This window comes from Dasypus novemcinctus, chromosome 13 (assembly GCF_030445035.2).
Source record: "Dasypus novemcinctus isolate mDasNov1 chromosome 13, mDasNov1.1.hap2, whole genome shotgun sequence".
In the NCBI taxonomy this organism is placed as follows: domain Eukaryota; kingdom Metazoa; phylum Chordata; class Mammalia; order Cingulata; family Dasypodidae; genus Dasypus; species Dasypus novemcinctus.
In genome coordinates, this window is record NC_080685.1 from 58,860,511 (window position 1) to 58,888,162 (window position 27,652).

Consider the following 27,652-nt stretch of genomic DNA (forward strand, 5'->3'; position numbering starts at 1 on the left):
ACTAGCTAAATCTAGCCATGCAGAAAGCCCTCTGGCGAGTCGCTGGCATTTGCCCCTTTGCAGCAAAAACCTCATGTGCATTACCTCGTTTGATCCTCACCGGAGCCCAATGCGTTAGTTCCTAGCCCCATTTTATAGATGAGGTAACAGGTTTGGACAAGCTGAATAATTTGCCCAAAGCCATACTGCTAATATGAAGCAGTGCCAGGATTGGGAATTAGGTTTGTTTGACTCTAAAGTTTATACCTTTAACTTACAGAATTAGACACAGCCATAACTAATAGCCCTTGTGAGTTCAGCATAGCCTAAAATGCCAACTCTCATAAACTTCAATCAGGCATTTTATCCATGTGGCTGAGCTGAGTGTTTTAAGAACCTGTTTCCCTCAAGATGAGGATGGCATGAAATGAGGAAACAAACCAGCCCTGGGGGCTGATGGGACTTCCCTTTGTGGCTGGGGGTGGCAGGGGGACCTGAGCCCATGCCTCAGAACCCCTGAAGCAGTTTGGGTTTTGATGTGTCATTCAGCAAAATGGTGCTTCAACACCCAGGCCTGGTCTCTGCCATCGTGCCCTGACTGTCCCCTCCTGCGTCACTGGTATTAGAGGATTTTGCCAACCTGGCACCCTTTGTCAAGGAAGAGCTGAGGTTCACCATCCAGAACAAGCACCTTTGCCACCGGCTGTCCTCTGCACTGGAGTCGGGCACTGTCAGTGACAGGCCCCTCGAGATGTCCGTATTGAAGGCTGAGGTCGGTTCCATGGCCGGGGTCCGATCTTTCAGCACATATCGATTGCACACCCACCAGGTGCACACCCACCACGTGCCAGGTGGGGGGAGGTGCTGGTGAATAAAACTAAATCGCTGCCCTCAGGAAGCTTGCCTTCTACTGGGAGGAGACAGACAATACATGAGGTAAATAAATGCACGACAAGAGAGACCAGTGCACAGGAGAAAAATAAAGCAGGGGAGGGGGCAGGGAGAGTGGGGTAGAGGTGAGGCAGGAGGCCAGGGAAAGCTTCACTGACAGTGACCCTTGATCTGAGCAGAGAGAGGGAAGGAGCCAGGTGGGTGCCTGGCAGAAGAGTGAAACTAAGGCACTGAGGTGGGGTAGGGGCGGAGTACATGGAGGGCAGCAGGTGGCTGGGGGGAGCGTAGGATGGGCAACCAGGTACGAGTTGAGGTTGTGAGTGGGGGTTGATCATGCTGGATCTTGTAGAGTGTAAAGACTCGGCTCTTTACTAAGAGTGAGACAGGATGCCATTGCAGCAGTTTGGAGCAAGTGGTGGCATGATCTGATTTATATTTTGCATGGGTTGCCCTGGCTGGCGTGTTGAGAATAGACAGTGGGGAGTGCACAGAGACATCTCAGTGATCCAGGCAGGAGACAAGAGGGCTGTGGATCAGGAGGGGAGCAGTAGGGGTGCTGAGAAGGGGTGGATTCGGAGCTCTTGCAGGTGAAGCAGATTTACTGATAGACTGGGCATAGGGTAGGCAAAGGGAGGACTCAAGGGTGACTGCCAGGTTGATGGCCTGAGCAACAGTAAGGATGAAGCCCATTTGCTGCCAAGCTTGGGAGGACAGTAGGGAGTTGGGTGGGGGCTGGAGCAGGAGTGCCATCCTACTCCATCTGTCCAGCCCCTCAGGAGGGCTTTCAGGGCGCAGCTGGGTATGTGGGTGTGCAATTCAGAGGAGAATCAGGGCCCAAGATGCAAAGCTGGAGGCCATCAGCGTGTACTTCGAACCAGGGCACTGGATGAGAACCCCTTCTGGGCCTGGTTCTGAAGCAGCAGGAGCGTGGTGATGATTTCATCACTACCAGGACCCGGGTGCCCAGCAGCCCCGCTCGCCCTGCAGCGATGCCCACGGCCTCAGTGCCGTTGCTGCTCCACCTTCAGTTCCATGTCTGGTGCTTGCAGTCTTCCCACTCGGCACCTTCCTAAGACCCCCACGAGTGACAGAGTCAGGGAGGTGGCTGCTGGTGATGCTGTCATCTCAAGGGTGGCCAGAGCTGAGCTCTCAGTCATTTCCTTGGACTTTCCTTCATGATTTCAACTTGAAGATGCATATAAGATGGTTCAAAGACAGGTGCATTTTGGACAATGGGGAGTGGAATGGCCAAAAAGAACTGAGTTTTAAAGGAGTGTGGTTAAGCAACTTTATGATCCTATGGGAGGGGGGAGAGGACAGTAGTAATGACTCCAGCATAGGATCAACCTGAGAGTTAAGTGAGATATTTGTTAAGAGTCTAGCAAAGGACCTGGCTGGTAGTTAGCCCTCGATGTATGGTAGCTGGGGTGACCTAAAGATGCCGTATCCATAAGGCATCATTATGGGCATTAGCTGTGTCCCATCTAACTTCAGAGGAGATCATGGAGGAGACAGACTTCCCTACAATATGTCCAGAGAGGGACAGTGCCCGACATACCACGGGGCACTCAGATTTCAATTTTCTAATGATATGTGTTGAGATAACAGGACACATTAGAAATAGAAAGCTCCCATAGAAGGAGGGAAAGCATTTTGGAAGGATAATTGGAGGGTTCCAGAGGAAGAAGTGGGTGGCCCACTTCATGGAAACACTCCTTAAAGCCATCCAACCCAATGGCTCTGATTCTGTGTTCACCGAAGTGACCTTGTAATTTTTTATTTATATTTTTTTGAGCTACCCAGGGCCGGGGATTGAAACTGGGACCTGGTGTGTGGGAAGCTGGCACTCAACCACGGAGCCACATTGGCTTCCCTGAGTTGGTTTTTTTGTTTATTGTCCGGTTTTTTGTTGTTTTACTATGAGGCAGCAGGAACCAAACCTGGGGCCTCCCATGTGGGAGGTGGGAGCTCAACCTCTTGAGCCACATCCGCTCCCGTGATCTTGTGATTTTAAGTGAGTTTAGTAAGTGGCTTTTCCTATTGGGAAGCGAACATTCCCACTGACCTACTTGAATATTCTCCTCACCTTTTGCCATAATTCTCATTTTAAAGCAAAACACTGAGGGAAGCAGATTTGGTTCAATGGATAGAGCATCCACCTACCATATGGGAGATCCAGGGTTCAAACCCAGGGCCTCCTGACTCATGTGATGAGCTGGCCCACACGCAGCGCTGATGTGCGCAAGGAGTGCCATGCCATGCAGGCATGCACAAGGAGTGCACCCGTAAGGAGAGCCACCCAGCGCGAAAAAAGTGCAGCCTGCCCAGGAGTGGCGCTGCACACACGGAGAGCTGACCCAGCAAGATGACGCGACCAAAAGAGACTCAGATTCCCGATGCCACTGACAAGAATGTAAGCGGACACAGAAGAACACACAGCAAATGGACACAGAGAGCAGACACCTGGGGGTGAGGAGGGCGGGAAAGGGGAGAGAAATAAAACAAATAAATAAATAAAGTAAAACACTGAGCCCTGAAACCCATTGGCAGCCATTTGGGCCACACGAGCCAGTTTCCCAGATTCCAGTCACCTCTAGGAAGCTGACAGGATGGAAGGGCTAGCTCTGAAGGGGGAGGGTGGCTGACACGAGCCAGTTTCCCAGATTCCTGTCACCTCTAGGAGGCTGACAGGATGGAAGGGCTAGCTCTGAAGGGGGAGGTGGCTGAGGGGAGTGGTGCGTGGAGACAACACAGGAAGAGGAGCCGAAGGCCTGGCTGTACATCCTGCTTTTGTAGCCTGCTTGCCTCATGGCCATGGGCTGGTGATTCCTGGGGCATCCCTGGCACGTTACCACTGCCTTCTCTGTGCCTCAGTTTCCTCAGCTGTAAAATGAGGAAGTTGAACTCGATGGTCTTCAGAAAGCCTTTTCCAAATCTGACAGTCTGTGACTCTGAGATTTGCTCTATGGTCAAGCACTGTCTCATGAGAGAAAACCCTATGCCACCTTCCTCCTATCTTGAATACCTGTAGGGTTGCAAAGGAAATGCTGGAGTTGAATTCTGGATGAAGATTTTGATGGTTATGTTAATAATAATAATAATGAGTAACACTTATATTGCACTCACTATAAGCTAGACATGCTTCAAAGCATATTAACGGATTTGATCCTCACTATAGCCGTACGATGTAGGTCACATTATCGATTCCCATTTTAGAGAGGAGGAAACAGACTCAGAAGTGTCTGGGAACTTGCCTCGGTGCCTAACAAGTACTGAGGCTGAGATTCAAGGCCAGCTGAGTCTCAGTTCCAGACATATGCCTTGTATGGGTCTGGATCCAAGATGTCAAAGGTAGAATCCTCTCACCGTATTTCCCCAGGACCTTGTTTCTCTAAACTGCAAGGCTTCCACCTCCATCCAGGCAAAGACAGTGTCACTGTCTAATTCAAAAGAGAAGCAAAACAGTCCTTCCGGAGGTGATGGTGGTATCTGAGTCCCCATTAGCCTCAGGGGAGTTCAGGACCTGATGCACTTCCATGGAGGACCAGATCCTACAGCAGGACAGGGCTCTGTTCTCTGAGGACCTCCAGGAATCCTCAGGTGGGGCATGGGGGAGGGGATCACTCTGTATTGTTAGATGAGACAATGGGTGGTGGACTTCACCAGCCCAGGGGCACCCAGGCCCTGGGTTGGGGATGGGCTTGGGTTTCTGGTCCTCAGGAGCTGCTTGGGCTTCACCAGAATTGAAGGAGAAGGTGCCGTGACATGCCAGGGGAGGAGAGCGGCAAACGGGGTTGTCCTTGGCTCACAGCAGAAACCTCAGCCAAGCAAGAGGCAGGCGGAGGCCGGCTAGGGGATGCTCCGGAGGACATTCCTGGTTCTGGGGCAAGGACATGTTCACACACACATTGTTTCCTGCTCTTGATCACGGTTAGTACCCATAGTCATCAGCTTGAATTATCAAACTCATTTCAACATCCAAAAGCATTTTTGGAATAAAATAAATTTTGATTGCCTAGTATCTCCAATATAACTTTTTAAAAGAATTTTTAAATTATTATTTTTATTCCCCTCCTACGCCCCCTGCTGGCCCAATGGTTCCCTCGTCTGCCTGCTCATCACAGGCTTGTCTTCTTTAGGAGGCACCTGGAACTGAACCCTTCTATGTGGGAGGCGAGAGTCCAACCACTTGTTCCACTTACACTCCCGCCAACGTAATCTCAACAAACAGTTCTTTGATATCTTCATTATTCATTCTCCAGCATGTATGTGTGTGCAGAAGGGTTTCACCCAAAATCTAGAGCTACCCGCCCTGCCTCCAGGTCCCTTATCACTAGGGATGCCCTATTTGCCAGTTTCTGTGGTAGTAAAATGTAGTGGGTTTGACGTGGCAGCTGATGGCTGGCATTCTTTGCCTTCCATTAAGCGTGTGACTTTTGGATTGTGTACGTAGCCCCTGAAGAAGATGAAAGGAAAAAGAGGCAATGGGAATGGAATAAGATTGTCGTGGCCAAGTGCTGAAACAAGAAGAAGGAGAAGACGGGGCGCCTGTAGAAAGTGAGTGCCTTCCAGCCCCTCCAGCTCGCTCATGCCTCCCCTCCCCACCTACCCCACCCTCGTGGCCCCAGCAGAAAGGGAGTTAAAGTGCCCCTGTATTAGTCAGCCAAAGGGGTGCTGATGCAAAACACCAGGAATCTGTTTGCTTGTATAAAGAGCATTTATTTGGGCTAAAAGCTGTTGCCCCATGGTGGAGCAAGTAGGCTACCAACATCTGCCTTTGTTCAGGCTTCCTGGGTTCCTCTCTTCCCAGGACTCGTTCCTCTCCAGGCTCAGTTCCTCTGCTCCCTCCACAAGGCCAGTGTAGAGTATCAGGCAAATGGCTCTTCTCTTCCCGGGGCCTTTGCTGTGTCCAACTGAGCCTTCTCTCCTTCCTCCCATATCTGCTGCTCTAGGTATTTACTTCCCAGGCTCCAGGATCAAAACTCCAACCTCCCTTCTCTGCTGCATGGTTTGTTCTGTGAGTCCCCACCCCCTTGGTCCTACTGATGTGGACCAAGCAAAGCCTTAGTTATTATTTAATCAAGTAAAAGTGAAACCTCTGAATCCAATAAGATTTAATGTGTCCAGAGGAAAAGACCAGTTCAGAAACATAATCCAATATCTATTTTTTGGAATTCATAAACAATATCCAACTCCAGACCCTACCTGAACATTTCCTAAGAAGGACCTAGTAGTTGGAAGTAGAAATGCATTTGCAGAATGAAGAGGTGCTAAATCCATTGGCACAATGAATGCAACTCTGGATGTATAAATGGCAGGTGTGGGCATTAAAAACCACAGGGTGTCTGATGCCCAGATTCCCAGCAGCCTCAGCCAGTCTGAACATGTCCAGCAGCTTCCAGGCTGCAGGGTATGTCAGCCCAGTTACAGAGGCTTCACTCATCCATTTTCCCAGGAAAATGAAGCTGCCAGCTCTCGTTTGGCTCTCAATGAAAAGCCTTTGATTAATCTCTTCAAACAAGTTATTTCCTTAATCCACAAGCAGTGGTTGTGCTTTTTTCAAGCTGCTGTCTAGTTCTTGGCTTCTCAGCCCTTCTTCCAGCTCACGCAATAGCCTGAGCTCCAGGCTAAGTCCAGCCCGCTTCCCTTCCTGAAGAGGGGTGCACCAGGAGACCAGCATCTGCAGGCAGGAGGGGGGGACTGGGAGGCAGCCACCAGGCAGTGACCCACAAAGGATAAGGACCTCGAGTCTGGGTTTCTCCCCAGTCCCCTGGCCTCACAGGTCCAGAAGACCTGCACGTGGGCTATGAGCTGGAGGCGGAGCTCTCTGAACACTCAAGGGTCACAGCCTCCTTGTGGTGGAAACTCAAGGGCCACTCTGAAGCAGCCCCAAGTTCAAAGGCTTTTCTAGGGCCTGTGTCATCCCAAACCTGGAGCCGTTTTCCGAGCTGTGTGGGGCATTGTATCAGGGAGCCAAACCTCTCCCAGCTTGACCAGCCTGAGGTGTCCCAGGTGCTCCCTCAGGCCATCCCCTCCTCGCTGGCCTTTGGCTCCCTTTCTGACACCCCTGTATGTGTCCCCCAGGAGTCAGGGAAGCTGGAGAGTGTGAACACTGAACCAAAAGCCCAGATTGAGGAGCTCAAGAATGAGAAGCAGCTCTTGAATACATGCTCACGTGTATCATCCGGGCTCAGAATGGGTGGACTCCGGAAGATGAGAGAAACCTCTTTATCCAACAGCTAAAAGAAGGAGCATTGCAGAGCTAAGAAGCTGTGGTCTGGGGGCACCTGGAGAGTCCTCGTTGCATTCTTTTACACCCAACACCTTGAAGCCATTGGAGATCTGACTTCCTGTTCATGTCCACGATCCCAGCAGCAGAGACGCCTGAGGAGGGAGAGCCCGCGGTGACTCAGCTGGGCCTTTCCGCTCTGCCCCAGAGTGGGCTTGGGACCTGGACCAGTGAGTCTTTTGGCTCAACTCCAGGTTCAGCCCTTACCACATTGGCCATGCCTAGATGCTCCACTGTCCCCGTTAGGGTCCTGCCTGCCTTTGCCCAGGACTCCCACTGCTAGGGTTCACACAGAAGTGCTGTACCTTGGGTGGGAGGGGCCACTTCCTTCATCGCTGCTGCCACCACCACTCCAGGGGAAATGGAGTGAGAATAGCTTTAGTAGAGTCTTGCACTGGCTTTCTAGCAAATGTGCTGTTAGTTACCGGACGTGCGTCTTACAAGGCCTTCATTTCAAAACTAGGCATTGTGCTCTTTTGATGTTTGCTTCATGCAACACTGGCGTGACATTTCTAGGACTGTTCTCAGACCTGGTTTCTGAGAGTCTGGGGAGCTGTCATCAGGTGCAGCAGCCTACACCATGGTCAAATGGAGAGAAGGGCTTGTCAGCACTGGGGGATGGCAGGGGCTTCGTGCAGACAGAAGGCCGTTTCCCTTGGCACCCAGGTGTTAATGCCAACTCTGGGGGCATGACTGCAGATCCTCTGTTGCAAACTCAGCTATATGACAAAAGAAAGCAGTAAGAAAAGTCCACCTTCCAAGGGGTTCGACTCTCTGCTTCGTGACTTAGGTCAGGAGTTATTTCTAGGCCGAAGGGCCAGGGAATTCCATTTTCCTTTCCTTGTGGGTAAAACCACAGTCAGTGGAGAGACACACTTGATGCCTGGTGGTGTCAAGGCGTTAGCATTATTGGGTACTAGTGGCCCCATTTATGCCATTTAGATCATTTTTTAAAAGTCTGACCCAGAGCATTTGCAGCCGTGAGAAAATGCCGTGGTCCCAAGGACTCTGGCCATTGTCTGTTTAAACTCTGATGTTTCTGTGAAATCCTCAGACTTTTTAACCTATTCAGTATTATCATTGCAATTTTCTGTAAGAGAAAATATTGCTTATTTATTCTAATATCTTTAACCAGTCAATATAATAAATATTGGAACCAAGATATTGTAAACCTAAGTGTTGTGCTGGTTTCTGTTCTTTCAAATCTGTTGCTTGTTGAGATCTAGTCCTTCCCTGCTCCCCACCCCACTCTAATTTGGGGTGTTCAAATAGCCTCAAAGTGTCCTCCTTTGTTCTTTGGGTTGCTGTTAGCTAGGCTAGTTGATCTTGAATTCTGTTCCTCAGGCTATGGCCCCTAAGTGCTCAGTTTCTCAATGAGAAACCCTGCAGCACAGTGCCGAGTATATCCCATGGGTCTTTCGTGAAGTGTTAGAATGGGGTTTTGCTATAAAACCTGAATTGCTAAATATCTCGGCTATCAGTTTCTCTGACTGTAGGAACACCTAAAGTGTGCACCTATTCCACCACAGCTATTGACACCTGATGTTCTACCACAGAACTCCTCTGAAAGTATTATTTGTCTGATTTAAAGTGGTTATTGTGACCAACTGTGTGTCTCATTATTGTAAATATGTATTTCAAATAGCAAAAGAGAATTAGGGGTCAGGGAGAAAGATATTTTAGACAGGAAGCGTGTGATAATTCAAAGACATGTTCTGCTGACTTTTCTGGAATTTCCAGTGCATATGATTCTTCCGGTCTGGAATCAAACCAGGCTCCCTTGCTCTTTGCCTGTGCCTATAGATGACGCTCACTGGTCAGAAGTCAAAATGGGCCACTCTGCTGCCAGCGCCGTTCTTCACAGATACAGGCTTCCCGGAATGTTGGAATCCTCCTGACCAGTGGGCGCTGAGCCCATTCGAACTTGCGTATGGTCACTTTAAACTGAATCACCTGTGGCATAGGTGTCCTAATTTTGCTGCTTTAATTACCCTTCAGGGATACTTCCTAATCTGTAGAGGCCACGTGGCATTGGTACCATTCACCACTGCTTTCAGACAGTCTATTACCCTTGTCTTGGTGGAGGGGAAAACCTCCCTTGAATAACTTGCCCTCTGGCTGTGGGTTCAGGTGCCGCCAATTGGCCTTTATGAAACAACACAATTTTTAAGCTGCCATGGGCACCAGTGGATGAGGAAGTGGGGGGCAGGGGAGGGCAATGTGGCAAGAATATTTTGACCCGAAAAATGCACTGTGTATGGTTAGTGTAAATTCTTTTTAAAATGCAATAAAACAGTTCTGTTTTCTATCAAGCATATTATGTTTCGATACTTTAATAAAATAAAAAAGGATAAATAATGTATTTACTATTTGATTTTCTTGGTTCACATTTAAAGTAACAGGGAGCATGGGGATTTCAAGAGAATGAACTTCGATGGGGTTTTGGGGGTCAAGCATCCAGTCTGACATGTCTTTTCATTGTGCAGTCCCCGCTGGGGGGGTGACTTCTCAATGCACAAGTGGAAACTCCATTCTCTCTCCCCTCTCCTGCCCTCATCCTGCCACCTTTCCTGACATATACTTCAGAATAAAGAGTTTTGAAGGGTTCTGGCCCAGGACAGGTTCTGGAATGGAATCCTTTCCTTCCATCCAGAAGTAACATGCTAAATGTTTTCTACCTTTATCCTTATTATTCTTCAAGGGTTTGGAAACCCAAACACATACCAAGTGTTCTCTTCTCCTGGTCACATGTCCTCTGGTTTGGGTTCTCCAAGCACTGTTTTCTGTGGACTGAACAGGCATTTCCAGTCAAGGTGTGCCTGAGGTCAAACCTCAGAGCAGGCCAAGTTCACCCATTGAGCAGCCTTCTGTGTTCTCCTGGTGGCTCTATCCCCAGAAGCTGCCCTATTTTCTCTTTTCAGAAACTAGTCTCAGGAATGAATTCCCAGTGGTTAAAAGGAGTGTTGAGTAATGCTAAAGCAGCTAACTCTTACCAGTCAGGAACTATGCAAGTACCCACAGGCATTATCTCATCTACTCCTCATGACCTGCATTACTATCCCCATCTTACAGATGAGGAAGTGGGGGGTGAGTGGCTGGCTTGAGACTTGTTTTTTTTTTTAACACTTTTTTTTAAAGTTAATAGATCACAAAGAACTTTACATTAAAAAACAAAAGAGGTTCCCATATGAACCACTCCCCACCCCCCACCCTCATCATTTTGGTAAATTGTATTTTTTTGAAGATGTTTTTTAACCATAGTATTTCCAAGTAGGTGTGCATATTTTGTGTGCTAAGTAAATACACTTAACATTAAAGTTACCTTTTAAATCATTTTAAAGGTCCATTCAGTGCATTAAATACACTCACAATGTTGGGCAAATGTTCTGCTTCCAGAATATTTTCATGTCCCCAAATGAGATCCCCACACCTGTCAGCAGTCACTCCCTATTCCACACTTCCTGTAGCCCCTGGCAACCACTGGCCTCCTGTCTGTATGGATTTGCCTATTCTGCATATTTCCTATAGATGGAATCATAAAATATGAGGTCTTCTGTGACTGTCTTCTTTCACTTAGCACGTTGGCTTCTAGGTTCATCCACGTTGTCCTACATATCGATACTTCACTCCTTTTCATGGTTGAATGATATTCCATTGTTTGGATGGTTACCCATCTTGTTATCTACTCACCTGCTGATGAACAGGTATGTGTATTTTGATAGTGTTTACCCTCAAGGAATGAATCTCTCAGGTGGGATTTTAGGTATAACAAACTGAAAGAAGCAAGATTTGGGAATAGGGGGTCCTCCTCAGAACTTTCAAGTAACTTGAAATCATTTATTCTGTGGTTGTGGGAGGGACTAGCTGGACTTGTACTAGCACATGCCCCCACAGATGTAAATGGCTCCCACACCTCTGCTGCGGGGAGGGGGTCATTTGACAAGTGTCCCCCGGTTCCACTGAAAACTGGGGGTTGTACAAAACTAACTAGTGCCACACACACAGGCTCTTTGTACAAGCATAATAGAAGGGAGGAACAGAGGTGGTCACCTGGAAAATTTAATCCCAATTCAGCCCAGCCACTGAGGAGAGAGGCTGTCTGAAGGGATTGTCCTGGGTCCTGAGACACACAGGGAGAGAATTCATTATATGAACCCCCATAAAACATCGAGTTGGTTTTCTTGAAGACAGTTCACAATCAGTCCAGTTTGAGAACATTCGGATGGCCCAAGTCTTCTTTGCAAGGCCAAGCACTACAGAGGTTTAGAGCACAGGCTTTAGAGCCACTAGCCCGGAATTCACATACTGCCTGCACCCCCTGTTAGTTCTGTGACTCTGGGTAAGTGATACCACCTCAGTTTCTTTACCTGTAAAGTGGGGGCAGTGATGATATCATCAAACCCAATGAATTCTTACGATAGTGAAGACCCTAAATAGTGGTGCCTGGGAGAAGCAACTTTCAATGTTATTTTTCTTAGAGGTCATCATTGAGATTTTATGGAAGGACGGGCTAGGGGCCAAGACTTCCAACTCTAGGATCTTCAATAAAATTAAATCATGAGCTCAAATGGTTCAAATGTGTCCCTTCATCATGCATTCCTACAGCCTTTCTTTAGTTGCTGAATCTTTTTAATTTGGGAGGAAAAAAAGCACCCACACGAAATATTCCCCTTTTGTTTTGGCACCAAGGGCAGGTATCCCCAGCAGGGTGAGCCTGCCCCCTGTGGAGGCAATGGGATGTCTTGGGGGGGGCAGATTGGGGAGGATGGTGGCCCTGCCCTGAGGGGGCAGCTGGGGGAGGAGGACAAAGGGGTTTGTGATGCTGACAGCTCACAAAGGGCAGCAGAGGACAAAATACAGCTGCCCAGGGGGTGTGGGCTGAGAGTGGTTACTCCTCTTGCCAGGACTGTTGAAGGCCTGTCATTAGCTCAACCGACATCTCTACAACTTGGAAGAGATTTGGTCTGGGGTCCAGACTCCCCAGGCATGCCCCCCGTTGGCCGATACCCTCCCCTTTGGGAGGCTCTGAGGCATACGGGGGCTTGTGGAGTGGAGCAGTGCTGACCGGCTGGGGAGCCACCTCGGTGACCCAGCGCTGCTGGTCCCTCATCTGCCAGCTGAGCAGGGAAGACCCAGCGACCCGCCTTGCCAGCGCTGGCATCGTCGCAACCCCAGCTGGCCATGGGCAGCGACTGCCTCTCCCCCTATTGCAAGGCACAGATCAGCTCTGCCATGGGCATGTTCAACACCACCATGGGAAGCTGCTGTGCCAGCTGTACAAGGGAGAGTATGACAACTTCAAGTACGCGCCCATCCTTGAAAGCGACTCTATCCAGATCTCCAGAAGGGGGGAGGTGGCTGATGAGTACAACCGTGTGGGGATGGTGACCCTGCACATCGCCTGCACCAGCCCCACCCTCCCGCTCCCTGATGTCATGCTGCTTGCCAGCCCGGCCACCTGCTGTGAGGACCACGTTGTACAGGGCCAGGCCATCAAAGGAAGAGGCCACAAGGCTACCAAGACCTTGGAGCTCACCAGGTTCCTGACCGTGAAGTTTGTTAGGATCTCTGTTCACGAGCTGGAGAAACAGCAGCTGCGGCTGAATTTTGCCGGTCTTGCAACCTGCAGCTGTGTCCTCCCCTCCATGCCAAGGAAGACCTCTTTACCTACCAGGAAAAGCTCATGTATCTCCTGCACCTGCCAGTGGACACTAACAGCAGCACCCACGCCATTCCTCTGGGGACACGCTATGCATGCCTGGGTTGGAGGAAGAGGCCGGGACGGGCCCAGCTGCGGCCGACTGCCAGGGCAAGGGGGACCATGACCAGGGGAGCATCAGAAGCCTCCACATAGTCTCGCAGGTGTCTGGGGCCTCCTCTTCCGCTTATCCTGGGGGCGGGGAAGGGATCAAATATGCCCCCCACAAACCTACGACCACGCCCGACACCGCCAAACCCACATCTCCTGCCAAAGGGGCTGCAGCTGGGACCATCGCGGTGACAGTGGCCAAGGGCGCCGTGGCAGGTGCCGTGAGCGGGGCAGACACCGAGCACAGCAGAGCCGTGGCCCGAGCGGCCACCAAGGGCCCACGGCACAGCAAAAGCAGCCTGGCGGTCGCGGGTGTCGCCACCGTGCCCTCGAAGAACATCAAGGTGGCCGTGGCGGGCGCTGCCAGCCAGACCACGGAGCGCACTGTCAGCACCGAGGGCTCCACCCCTCTCTCCAGGGAGCAGCCGGAGCGTGGCGTTCCCGGCGCAGCAGCGGTCAAGCAGCCTGGTGCAGAGACCGCTCAGGACTCGGCGGGGCCGCCCGAGGACCCCAAGAGCGGACCAAGCGGGAGGCCCGGAAGGAGAGGAGGGAGAGGCGGGAACTGCGGGGCAAGGACCGCGCTCCCAGCGGGCAGAGCTCGCGCCGCCACAGGACAGGGGACTGTCCCGTCGCAAGTCAGGGTCCCACAAGGTCAGCGAACAATCCTCGGGCGGGTCCTTAACCAGCCGCAGATCCCCAAGAGAGGAGCAAAAGGAAAAGGCCGCGGCCGCTGAGGGAGCAGCAGGCGAGGCTCCGCGCACAAGGGCCTCAGCCGCAAGCCCTTCGCGAGGGTGTCCCTGACGTCTGTCTGACAGTCGGGGAGGAGCCTGTCCACGGTCAGCTCGAGCTCCACGAGCAAGCGGCTCAGCAGCACCAGCTTTTTCCTGAGGAACCTCAAAGCCAGCCTTAGTACCAAGTCAGCAGCCCAGCGCAGCCCCAGAGATGTGGACATCGTGTCTAAGAGGGTGGAGAGGAGCAGCAGGGAGGCCATCCTGCAGACCACAGAGTGTGACCAGGAGGCGATTATTGGTGCCCGGATGTTGGACACGGTGGAATTGGTGACCTTTGAAGCCCATTAACCAGGAGCCAGAAGCTGTAAAGACTGGGGCTCCGGGGAGTAGCCCCTGAGAGCCTATGCCACCTTTCCTTAGTGCAGTTTAAATAGAGAGCCATCTAAATAAAGAACCATACAAAGTCAGAATGGCCCATTGTGTGCTGTGTGATTGATTGTCCACACCCTGCGCCCGGGAGTGACCTCACAGTGGGCTGTGATGTTGCCTGTGCTGCAGCAGTGCCCAGGAGCCCCACTTCGCCCGGGTTCAGCAGAACCACATGGTGCACTTGGGAGCTCTCCAGATTGTCAGCCCGTTTCTGGTACTGGCTTCTCAAGGCTACGGATGAAAGTCAGGCTGGGGCCTGTGAAGCTCCACCTCTGTCTCCCTCTCCTTGTTACAAACTTTTGTTCCTTCTGAAGGTCCACAGCAAAGCAACACCAGCACTCAGACTTCCTCGGATATTCCGGGAAGGGGCTGGTCAGCAGCATTTGTTGCTATCAGACAATTCCACTCCTGTTAAAAAACAGCAAGTCAGGGAAGTGGATGTGGCTCAACTGATAGACTGTTCACCTACCATATAGGAGGTCCAGGGTCGAATCCAGGACCTCCTGGCCCACGTGATGAGCTGGCCCATGTGCTGTGCTGCTGTGCAAGGAGCACCATGCCACACAGGGGTGTCCCCTGCATAGGGACGGGAGTAGAAATAAAGAAATATTTTAAGAAAAATATCATTCTGAATGATATAATTTCACTTGTGGGGAGCAGATGTAGCTCAAGTAGCTGAGCAGCTGTTTCCCATGTACAAGGTACTGGTTTCAACCCTGGTATTTCCTTAAAAAAATTTTTTTTTCACTTATGGAACAGTTAAAAAATCTTGTCCAGCATGCTTGTTGCTTGTACATTCACAGAAGACACATGTTTAGCAGAACCACAGGTCAAAATGATGGAATGGTAAACACAAAATTCAGGACAGTGGTTCGCTCTAGGATGGAAGGTGGGAGATGGGGCCAAGGAGGAGGGCAGACAAGGACCTCAAGAGGGTTGACCTGTGACATTTCTTAAGCAAGGTCCTATTATCTCAGACATAGTCTTTCCCTATGTTTCACCATTATGTATGCATCTATGTTTTCACCATTATGTATGCACTAGTGACTGTACGTACAAGGGATACATGACAAAAATTGACGTTTTTGAAAAATGGTAAATAACATTTACCATTTTTTATTACAACCTCCTCATTTCATAGGTGAGGACACTGAGGCTCACAGAAATTATCTTGCTTGTGCCACAGTGGGATCTTGTCGAGCAGGGAGGCACCAGCCCATCGCTTTATGCAAAGCCCTGACTGAGGCAAGGGGGGAGGCAAAGCAAACTAAGGAGACAGGGGGCACCATAGGAACCAGACATCTGTGTTCTCACACCATGATCCAGAAATCTACAGAGATGAATGCCAAAACACCAGCTATTAATGTTGACGGGATGGAGAGGAGCTGGGGAGCTGAGGGAACTCCTGGCAGTGAGCCACTGCTCTTGGTTTTTGAACTTGAGTGAGCGCAAAGTCCTTAGCTACTTTATCTAAGGAGCTTCCCCCCCCCCCCGGGTGTGAGCTCACTGCGGTTATACAGAGACTTCCCACCTGGATTTCCAGGGCCTTGTTCCCCACCAGGGACCACTCCTGACAGAGCCCAGCCCTCCCCCAGCCACTAATTAAACTTTTGAAAGCCAAGCTCAGAATGGTTTCTACACACCAAAGCTTCAGGAACTTTCTTTTGTGGTTCCATCAATTCCTTATGGCCCATGTCAGGGAGAAGATTCTGAGGTAGGATCTTGTCCAGCATGCTTGTTGCTTGACATTCACAGTTAATGCCTAAAGCCACTTTGGGTAAAGCTTCAGACTAATTCAAGGGAGTTTGGGTGATGCTCTCCTGTTGGTGGAAGGCATTGTGGGCATGGGGAGGGGGCACTGTTGAGAAGAGGGCCTGAGACCTGCTCCTAAGATGGAGAATTATCAGAGTGAGACAAGCTATTAATGAAGAGGGAACATGCCAAAGATAAGATGCGAATCGTCCCTGGGAGGAAAACAATCTTAGAATCATTAACCCAGGGCTTGGGAGAAGATGGGGGCCTGCTGGGAGACAGAATTAATGGTTTACTCTCAACCAGTTTTTCCCTTGACTCGAGGTGGGGTAATTACAAAAGACCACATCACATTCCTTTGATCATAAGATTTCCACAGAGACAAGTATAAGTAAAATGTAGTCTGGAAGAAAAAACTGCAATAAAAAACATCTGCATAGCTCTTGACAGTTTATGTCATTTTTTAATGTATGTGCTCTCTTCTGATACCCACAGCTCTCCATTTTGAAGAGTAGCAAATGGAGTGGAGAGCTTTGAAAAGACTTAGCCAAGGTTAAGAGGTGATGGTGCAGAATTTGCTGGTACTGGAGTCAGTGCTCCTGCCCAGCTCACCCCCTTGTACTCTTCCGGGGAAGAGAACTTCACCAGATGATGAAGCAGGAGCAATGGCGCCAAGGCACAGGCATGGGAGAAATGGACTGGTGGGCAAGCCTTCAGCAGGAGCCTCTGGGCCAAGAAACCCAAGAGGGAGCAACTCCAGTTCAACACCTTTCACTCAGGAAGCACTTCCTGCATGCCTGCCCTGGGGCCACAGGGGCCGGAGCTGGTGGCAGAGATAGGACAGGCGTGTGCAGACTCATTACAACTCCTGGATGCAATGAGAGGGGCATGCTCAGGAACAGGAATGGCTCAGAGGAGTGGCATGGAAAAGGATAGTGGGTCAGGAAATGCTTCCCAGAAGGACAGTTTTGAAGGATGAATAGGGCTTTTCCAGGTGAAGGAAGTTTGGGGAGGGGGTAGTTTGAAGGAGGTACTGGGGCAGGGATGGGGAGAGGGTCCCAGGCCACAGCACAAAGGCTTGAAACATCACGGCTTGTTTAGGACAGTTACAAGTGTTTCAGTAGAGCTGGTCAGAGAACAAAAGGAAAGGAAGGCCACGAGGCTGAGAATCATGTGGCTGGATCTTGGGGCATCTGAGGTGCTGTGCGAAAGGCTGGGACTTTGGGAACACTGAAGGCCAGCGCCGGATGGGGGGAGCTCTCTGGCTGCAGAGTGGAGACGTAAAGGGCAAGGAGTCCTCCAGGAAGAGAAGCTCAACCTGAACCTGGGCGGGGGGCAGGGCAGCATGAGCGGGGCAGGCCAGGAGACTTGCAGATGAAACAGGACAATACTCTTTCCCACATCCTGGAAGACAGGGAGCTCAAGGTTTAGGCCGAGTACTAAAGGAGGGGAACTAAGGAAAGTGGAGGTGTTTTTCCCTTATTTTGGAAGGCTTGTCTGTAATCAAGAGGAGAGGCTCACGGGGAAGCAAGAAGAAACGTGTTAGGTAAAAAACAGCAGCTTGAAGACTGCTAACGGGTAAAACACCAGGGTAAGGCAACCATGGGGTACTGGGGGTTTCTGCACCTGGAGATCTCTGAGAGGAGAGACCGCTTGAATGCTCCTTTGCCCATCTATCTGCCATGCGCCCCCAGGTCCACTTCTCCACCGCGCCCGGGAGAGCCCCTTGTGGCCACACGCTGTTACTGCAGGTTGGCAATTGAAAGAGGAGCCAGCCTGAGGCTGAGTCACAGTTGCCTTTTCCCTTTGTCACACCACAATTAGCCTCCTGCTGACTCACTGGCAGTCAGCCCAGTCCCTCAAGGGAGCTGTCGCTGCAGCTGAGAGCAGCCAGAGGTGTGAGCAGTTGGGGGTAAGGGGTGCAGGCTCCATGGCTCCAGCCCCTGGTGGGGAGAATGTGGGGTGGCCACAAGAAAGGTCCCCCGGGAGGCCGCAGGCTCCTTTCCAAGGGGAGGGTGAATGCCTGCCAAGAATGGGGGTGGGCTTGGCGTTAGTGTCAGGGACCTCTGTGGCCTGGAAGTCATTCGGGAAACAGTTGTTGAGCACCCACTATGGTCAAGAAAGGAAGTCAGGGGCCATGACGGTTTCACACACTTTCAATGGTCATGTAAATGGAAGTGTGTGGTGGGGGCTTTCGGGGCACTGTGTAGAAGCTATGTGGGCACAGCCAGGCATCTGGGGAGGTAGAGGAGAGATCTGGAATGCTGCATATCTCCCCTGGACCCCATGAGCTTCATGACTGTAGACGGGACTTGTAATCCAGGAGTTGAGGGACATGCAGAGCTGGGTTTTGCAGGAATAAAAGCACAAGGAGGCCCAGACTCTTCCCCTTTGCTGGTTTCCTCCCACACACTCTCTAAGCAGGACCTCCACATTGTGTCGAGGGGCTCTAGGTATGGACGCCCCTCAGCCTGGGCCTGGCTGGAGGTTGAGACCAGTTGACTCTGGCTGCCAGGAGACCCACCTGGTACCCCTTGACCATTCCAATGCCATTTTCTAAGTGTGCCACGATCTGCAAATGCTTGGAATCATCATTCTAGACATGCGCACACATGCACATCATGCTGTTGGGGCAAGGACGATGAGCGTGGCCAGAAAGAGGCACCTGAGAAGCACCTTCCTTGGAGAGCTGGCTGCTCCCCACAGCTTCAGCTGATGCTGGCCATGTCACCACTGCTGTCTTTTCCCACTGACATTTCTCCAGTCCCCGTCTGTAGTTCAGGAGCCCCAGAATCCTATCATAATGCAGTTTACACAACTTCAAGGAAAAATGAGAAGGATAAGGAAAATATTGTAAGCTGTTTAGAGATCTGTCCTTTTTCCAAGATCAGATCCTTCTTCCTGTTTTTGATGTTTTATCTTGAATTGTAACATGCTTAGAGAAAAATGAGGCTAGCATAAGTACACCACGCGATGACACTTCATGAAGCGAGCAGCACCACGTAACCGGGACCACGGCTAGAAGGGACCTCATGGGATTAACTCCTATCTTGTCTTCTAACACCTCAGATGAATTTTGCCTCCTTTTCAACTTTATGTAAATGGAATCACAAGGCATGTATTCTTTTGAGCCTGTTTTTTTTCACTCAACATACTTATGAGATTTGTCCTTGATTTTGTGGCCATAGTTCATTTGTCCTCATTACTATACCGCATCCCATTTTGTGACTATATGACAATTTTTTAATTCATTCTACCGTTGATGGATATTTGGGTTATTGCAAGTTTGGAACTATTAAGAATATTTCTGCTTTGAACATTTTTATACAGATCTCTTAGTGAAATGTACAGAAATTTGGGATGGGGGACATATATTTGGAATGGAATGGAGCATATGCATATGCTCAGCTTTAGCAGATAGCTCTTTTCCGAAGTGGTTGTGCCATTTTAAACTCCCACCAGCAAAGTATGAGAGGTTTGTTCCATATCCTTACCACTATTTGATATTGTTCATCTCTTTCATTTTAATCATTCTGTTGAAATATAGTACTTTTCTCTTTCTCTAAATTGATAAAATATACTTTAAAAAATATAATATGGTGACTTATAGAAGGTAGTTTTGTTTTTGTTTTTTTTTCAAATTTTTTAAAATTGATTTTGTAAAAATATTACATTAAAAAAAATATGAGGTCCCATTCAACCCCACCACCCTGACCCCACCACTCCCCCTCCCCCAGCAACATTCACTCCCATCATCATGACACATCCATTGCATTTGGTACATCTCTGTACCTCATGGTCAATGGTCCACATCATAGCCCATACTCTCCCCCATTCCATCCAGTGAGCCCTGAGTGGATTTACCATGTCCGGTGATTGCCCCTGAAGCACCGTCCAGGGCAACTCCAAGTCCCAAAGGCACCTCCACATCTCATCTCTTCCTGCCATTCCCCATACCCATCAGCCACCATGTCCACTTTTCCCACTCCAATGCCACCTTTTCTCTGTGGACCTTGGATTGGTTGTGTCCGTTGCACCTCTATGTCAAGAGGAGGCTCAGATTCCACATGGATACTGGATGCAATCCTCCTGCTTTCAGTTGTAGGCTCTCTAGGCTCCATGGTGTGGTGGTTGTCCTTCTTCAACTCCATCTTAGCTGAGTGAGGTGAGTCCAATAAATCCGATTGTAGGAGCTGGGGTCTGTTGAGGCTCAGGGCCTGGCTATCATATTGTCAGTCCAGAGATTCAAATCCCCTAATTATATTTTAAACCCCAACACCAACTACAATTCCAGTAAAGTAGCATGAAAGTCTTATGAAAAGAGATCGCATCTGAGTCCAGTTTCATCACGCAGAAACACCAGCTCCAAAGAAGGGCCATCTGACATGGCAGTGAACCCCTTCTGCCATGACCATAGAACCCGTGGGTCTCTTTAGCCCTCCAAGGAAGCAATACCTGGGGATTGTATCTACTTTATCTGTCTCTTAGACTCTGCTCAGTTGTGCATAAGGGCAATCCTTCTGACAGCCTCCAGACTCTTTTTTAGAGACTCGTAGCCATATAAACTCATTTCTCCTTTCCTTTTCCCCCTTACATTAGGTCAAACAGCATTTTAAAGTCATGTTATTATATGTAGACAGGGATATTCTGCTGATCCGCATCGAACCTTCAATTCAAGGTCATTTTTCAGTTGCATTATCAGTTGGTAGTTGATAGTGATCCCTCGGTGCCAGGGAGGCTCATGTATGTAGAATTTTTCCAAGTCAACAAGTATTCTATACCTAACATTTAGACCCATCGCTATATGCCATTTTGCTAGTAAGGGATCCTGACATTATATTGGGCTTCAATTTTCAGAAAGTTCTGGATCACAGAGTGGTTCAACAATGGCAGCGGAGGAATACTGGTATAGGATACTATTGACAGGTGATATATGGCTGACAGGGAGCTACAGGGCATATGTCCAGGGTGCATGGTAATGATTGGATATACTCATAGTGGCAACAATTAAAAACTACAGCTGGGGGGGTACTGGGTTCCTGGCCGGGGGTGCTCTGTCGTGGTTCCTAGGAGAGCAGCGGCAGTCCCCCAGGTGCAGTGGCAAAGACCGGGAAGGAATGAGGGTCCAACAGTGAGCCCCTGATACTAATGACTATGCTTGTGAGCCCATATGCCTGAAATAAGAACAAGGCCTAGAGCAGCACTGTGCCTGGGAATTTCCTCCTGACAGCCTTCATGTTACTCAAATGTGGCCAGTCTCGAAGCCAAACTCAGCATGCAATGCCTTCCCCCCAGCGTGGGACATGACACCAGAAGGTAGTTTTTTAATGATGTGAAAAAGTAAAGATTGGCTTCCAAATTATCTTCAAAAGTTCACAGGACTCTGGAATCTTGTTTATACATTTTAAGGGTTTTTCATTACTATATGAGGTAAGGGAGATTATTTTCTTAAACCCCTCCGACTACCATATTCCAGTATCATTTGCTTTAAAACAAACTATCTCAAAACTTGGTGACCTAAAACAACCATTTTCTTTTATCTCTTAAATTCTTCTATGCTAGGAATTTGGGCAGGGCTCAGCTGGGTCCTTCTGTTCCTCATAAGCCAAGTGAGGTTGATCAGTAATACTTTACTGCGGCTTGGGCTGGTCTGGGGGATATGAGTTAGCTTTATTGCCCTGTCCGGTGCCAGCCAGGGGAATGGCTGGAAGGCAGGGTTCAGCTGGGATCGCCTACATTAATGTCTAGACGAGGTTTCTCCAACATGATGGTATAGACTGACCTCGGGGCAAGCATCCCAAGATAACCAAGTGGAAGCTGCTTCTCACCAAGCCTCCAGGGTCACCCAGTGTGACTTCTATCACAAGTCATCAGGCCAACCCAGATTTAAAGGAAGAGAAATTAGACTCCCCCTCTTAGTAGGGAAATGGCAAGATCATATCATAACAGAGCATGTGGGGTGGCATGGTTGGGCCACACAGTGAATGGAGACAGGAGCAGACAATGGGGGGGAGGGGAGAAGGAAAGAAAGAAATCTTTTTAAAAATCTTAAAAAAAAAAAGAGCAGGAGCATGTCTTCTCTTCTTTTCCCCTTTGTTTTCTCTATAGTTTTTAGTACAGAACTATAGATAGAGGAGATGCATAAATCTCAGCAACATGAACAAGTGAAAAGTTAGTTTTCACTAGATAAACACAATATTAAATTAAATTCTGTATTAGTCAGCCAAGGGGGTGCTGATGCAAAATACCAGAAATCTGTTGGCTTTTATAAAGGGTTTTTATTTGGGGAAGAAGCTTACAGCTACCACACCATAAAGCATAATTTGCTTCCCTCACCATAGTCTGTTGCCACATGTTGGAGCAAAATGACTGATGTCTGCAAGCACCCAGCCTTCGTCTTCTTCTTAAGGTTTCATGGTCTCAGCTTCTCCCATTATCAGCTGGAGGCTGGCATAAGTCTCGTCTCTCTCCTGGGGCTCATTTCTCTCCAGGCTCAACTGCTCTGCTCTCTCCACAAGACTGGCTGTAAATTACCAGGCAAATGGCTTGTTTCTCTTCCTGGGACTTCTGCTGTTTCTAATGAAGCCTTCTTTCTTTCCTCATGTATCTGCTTCTCTGTGTATTTACTTCCTGGGGCTCCAGCAGTTAAAAATTCCAACTAACTCCTCTACTATGTAGTTTTCTACTGATGTGGCCCAATCAATGCCTTAATCATAATTTAATCAAATAAGAGTGAAACCTCTGAATCCAATACAATCTAATATACTTAGAGGAACTGACCAATTAACAAACATAATCCAATATCTATTTTTGGAATTCATAAATAATATCAAACTGCTACAAAATCCATAGCAATATTCTGCAGTTTTAAATTGACGCCATGTTGAACACCAGAAAAAGAAAAACTGTAGGTGGTATATTGACACCAAAAACATTTATTAGGTATTTTTTTCCTTTATATTTTCTAAGTGACTATCATTGCTCTGTAAGAAATCTATCCCTTTTTGTGTGCTTATTTTGCAACTCTCTACCTTATCAAAGCCCATTAGTCTTTTTTTTTTTAATCTTGGGTTTTCTGGGTAGTCATATCATCTGCAATGTATAATTTTTCTATTTTCTTTTTCTTTTTCTTAACATGTTGCATTGGTTAGAACTTCCAGATCAATTTGCAAAAATGGAAAGAGTTGCATTTATTGTTTTTTTTTCTGTTAATAATGATCATGGTAGCTGTTGGTTTGAAATAGTTACTTATACTTGTGCCCTTATCTGATTTCTCCTTCAAACTGAGCTACTAGGTGAAGTGGAGACTTAGCCACTCTTCAGGGATATGATTAATTACAGAAAGTCAAGCTAGATAACATAAATCATGAGTCATTTGGCTTGACTATATATATTCATCAAATTATCAATATCAAGGGAATTGTTTAATGTCTGTTAGCCTATGTACCATTTAGACATGAACACTTTAAGATAAATGTGATAGAATTTGAAAATCTAGTGAATTCTTTTTATCTTTTGATTATTTAATTTAGCAAATACTGAGTGCTGCTAGGTAACAGGCACTCTTTCAGCGCCAGGCTATAGGAATTAGCAAGACAAAGTCCCTGTTCTCATGGAAATTTCATTCCACAGTGGGTAATAAGTTAAGAAATGGGTGAATAAGGTATTTTCAGGTATTTGTAAGTGTTACAAAGATTATAAAATAAAAGAAAAGCCAACAGGTTTCTGATATTTTGCATCAGCACCCCTTTGGCTGACATACACAATTTAATTACTAAATTCTGATTTAATAATGAACTGATGGGAATGGGCTGTTTCAGCCAAGGTGGTTAGAGAAAGTTCCTATTAGGACTGATGTTTGGACAGAGATCTGGGTGACTAAAGGAGCCAGCTTTGTGAAGTCCTAGGAGAACATTTATGGTGAAGGGAATAGCAAACACAAAGGCCCCAAGGTGAGAATGACCTTGGAAGAACAAAAGAAAGCTTGGGGAATAGTGAATGGAAAGAAAACAATAGGAAATGAGGTTAGGATGGTAGGAGGGCCTAATGATGGTGAGGAATCTGGATGGCATGTACTTATGGGAATTATTTTTAAGGGTAAGAGGATAATAATATGTTTGTTTAGATGAAATATTTAGATATAGAAGATTTACAATGGAAATTATTAACACTGATCAAATGAACTCCATGTCTTAAGTAGACAGGCAATAAGCCTAATAAGGCAAATAATCTCTTCTCTACATTCAATTCCATATTAACATTCTCCTTCATTTGTGTTTTATCACCCTGAATGGCAACAGAGTTCTTGAAATGGCTGGGAGCAAAATTTTCTTATGCAGCAGATTGTGAGCCAAGACTTTTTTGGCAGTTTAGTCTGTTCAGGGAGACATATCATCTCAACCAATTAGCTGTGGACTTTCCAAAGCTGAGGAATCACATCATCTACCCCAGCTGCAATCTTCTTGGGAAGTTAAACAAAACCACATGACTCAGTTCCTTTCTTTGTACTCTAATTTGGACAGAAGAACCAGCAAAAGAAATACTTTCGGTCCCCACGAAAGTTATCCAAAAGCAAAGTATGTAACCAATGAGTTTGGGTGACTCAGAGCGGTCACTCTCTATGTGTCTTGATTTAGACTATGGACTATTTTTGGTTTGTCTTAACTAGCTGGTTGTCAACATCTCAGACCAGGCCCAGCACACTGGTCAAAACACTCTATCGCAGCACAGAAGCTTGTGGAAAAACCCTGGCAACATTCTTTCCCTTTTGAAAGAAGAGCATTGAATCCCGCAAAGGGGTCAGTGTGGCTGGATCCTGCAGTGATCTCCAAAGGGCCAGCAAGGCCTTTGTTATATTGGAGTGTTTTAGTGATTTCATAGCATGATTGTGTTTTGGAAAGAGCAACCCACCCATCAGGTCTTTCGGTTGTAATGGTATTTGTGGTGATGATAGTCAAAAAAAGATGCGCAGGCTTCTCTGCCCAAGCATGGCCATGAGGGTCGCCACTCCATGGGTGAGTGAAACAGCCTAGGGCCTGGAATAGAGGAAGCCTTCAGTAGGAGTCCTCTTGTCATCTTTGTATTTCACACTCCCTGGCTTCCAAAAGAAATCTTTGGAAGTCTCTAGACCAGAACACAATTAGGCCTGTCCCTTTTCACTGGTCTGCAGCCAAATGGGAAAAGTAACTTTTAGATGTAGTACACACACACATACGTATGTGAGATATTTTACGAAGTTATCATTTATCACTTTTTACTGATTGCCTTTACTCTGATATTTTTGTCCTTCCTACCAGGTTTTTCTTAAAGTTAACGTGTTCTTTCTTTTGCAAGACTATTGCTGTTATTTGGTAGTAGAGGTTGTTTTCAAATGTCCTAACTTGACCAAATTAAAGGGTGGCATCTCAATGCCAATCCCATTTTGGGGGGAAATTTACTGCATACTAAGTCCTAAATGTGGATGACTATGATACCTGGCTGCCTGGGATTTTTGGGCCCCACTGGAGTTTATGGGATGGCTGAATGCCTGCTATGTAGTCTCTTCACCCACTTACATTCTTCTTTTACATAATGTCTTAGGATGGAAAGCCAGGGACCTGCAAGGAAGGGATCGGGTATAGAAGGAAGCCAGAATAAATATTGATGACTAATGTTAATTTCAGTCATATTAGCATTGGTATTAATAGGGGTAGAAAATAAGGCCAAATTATTTAAAAAATACAAGTTTTCAATGTAACTTGGATGATAAGGAGGCTATTCTAATGAGTATATTAATGTGTGAATGATTTGTTTGTAATAACATGAATGCATTTTGAATATTAAATGCTTCTGTCCCATCAGTGTTTGCTGTCTCTTGTTTGCAAATATAAGTGGTGCTTTAGACATTCCTCTTTTTTGTTTAAACAAAGCTGTTTTATTGTTTGGACATTCCTTTTAAGAAATATTTAATACCACAGGGAAAATGCAGATTTTCCATAATTAAATCAGTCTAAATTGCTGCTTGGGTTATGCTTTCTTCCTTGCACTGTTAAGTGATATAATTTATAAGAATGTAAAAGAACTAAGGTGCACTTTTTGTCCTCTCAGGATTTCCTGGCTAGAGTACAGGACTCTGAAATACAAGCCTTGTTTTCAGCTCTGCTGCCATTTTACTGTATAATGGGAAAATTGCTTAGGCTGCCTCTGTTTCCCTTTTTATAAATTTGAGATAGTATAATTTACTACTACTAATCATCAAGGGTGTTCATGAAAACAGATTATTAAAGACAATGGCCTTAGATAAGGGAAGAGTAGCAATCTACGTATCGCAAGGTCATATAACTAACCACACTATGTTATTTTAAAAATTTATTTTATTTTTTTATTTTTTTAAGGAGGCAGAGGGGATTGGACCTGGAACCTTTTCCATGCGTAGCAGGTGCTCAGCCATGGAGCTATACCCACGCTGCTTTTTTCTTTTTTAAATTTTTATTTTTTAAGGAGCATACTATGTTTCTAATAAATAATAGTGTAAGGAAAGAATAAAAACTTGGATGAATAAGTTTATAATTTTGTTAATAACAGAAAATAAAAATAATTAATAACAGCTACCATTTCTCAAGCATAAGAACCAGGCATTGAGCTAAACGCTTTATGAATGTTGTCTGATTTAATCTTTATAGCATCCTTTTAGGAAGGCACTCCTACTGCCTTCAGCTCACAGTTCAGGCAACTGGGGCTTTTTGAGATAATTCCCCGAGTAACAAATGCCAGGCTGGGGGCCTCTTGGGAGCTGGGCACCCACCTGCTCCCAGGGAACAAACAGCCTCTGTGCTGACAGAGCTCCAACACCTAATAAGGCAATATTTCCTTTTTATTCCTCTAGTTCCTTTAAATAAAGAACTCTTAATTTCCCTTTGTCTTTTATCATTTGACTTTCATTTCCTGTTTGGGGTTTTCTGTGTTTCTCACTCTGGACCTCCAGCACTGCCCTGCCTCATCTCTCTTTTCAGCCCAAGTTCCAGTTTTAGTGCCCTTTCCTTGGTGTTTCAGTTACTTCCGTTGTCGGTGTTTAGCAAGCAAAGTTACCTTTTATGGCTGATGTCTTCTTTTCACGGAGGCTTTTTTAGTTTTCCTATATTCTTTGGATACACATATATTTATCTGAAAGAGGTTTTCTTTGGAGCTCACTGGGTTGGAGTTCAAAAAAGAGTTTTCTCATGTAAGTGCTGTCATGTATTTACATTTTACTCCAAAGGATTGTAGAATATCTACAGGATTTTGTTTGTTTGATTTTTTAAAGAAAGGATAAACAGTGACAGCAAGAAGAGGGACTGAACGTCATCCCACTGGAGGCATGGAGAGAAGGATCCATGGCCTCTGCTGATAACTGTCTAGTTGGAAAATTCTGGACTATTCGTGTGACTTCAGTCCATAGAATAACAGAACTCAGAAATTGAAATTATCATCACAAGATTATGTATTTTGTTAGGTGAACTTTGTTTCGTTTAGAAACAAGGACATTGTTCTAGCCAGTGGTGTGCTTTTGATCCTTGTTATTAGGAATTCAGGTTCTGAATGGTTTAGTGAACTGGCCATGGCAGCAGAGCATATGGAAATAAACACTAGATGGGGAGCTGGGAGACCTACCTAGTCCAGGGTGGGTTTTCCTACCTGTGTGATCTCAGACAAGTTGTCTAACTTCTCTGTTTCTTTACTAGCTTGTTTCTTTACTGGTAAAATGAGTTGAAAGGATTAGGGGATCTACCACTAAAGTCCTTTCATACTTTATAA

The 27,652-nt window shown here is 47.1% G+C and overlaps 1 protein-coding gene and 1 pseudogene across 1 annotated transcript; both read left to right on the forward strand.

The window, feature by feature from the left end:
* The first annotated feature begins 532 nt into the window (after positions 1–532).
* LOC101415784 (cyclic AMP-dependent transcription factor ATF-3-like) lies at positions 533–9,502 on the forward strand (annotated as a pseudogene).
* Positions 9,503–12,091: 2,589 nt separating this feature from the next.
* On the forward strand, positions 12,092–14,169 carry LOC101416644 (Golgi-associated RAB2 interactor protein 6-like). Its single transcript, XM_058275398.2, is given in 4 exon segments — positions 12,092–12,410; positions 12,413–12,766; positions 12,769–12,894; positions 12,897–14,169. Coding segments are annotated over 4 exon segments (1,356 nt in total). The 5' UTR covers positions 12,092–12,340; the 3' UTR covers positions 13,703–14,169.
* Positions 14,170–27,652: the final 13,483 nt, after the last annotated feature.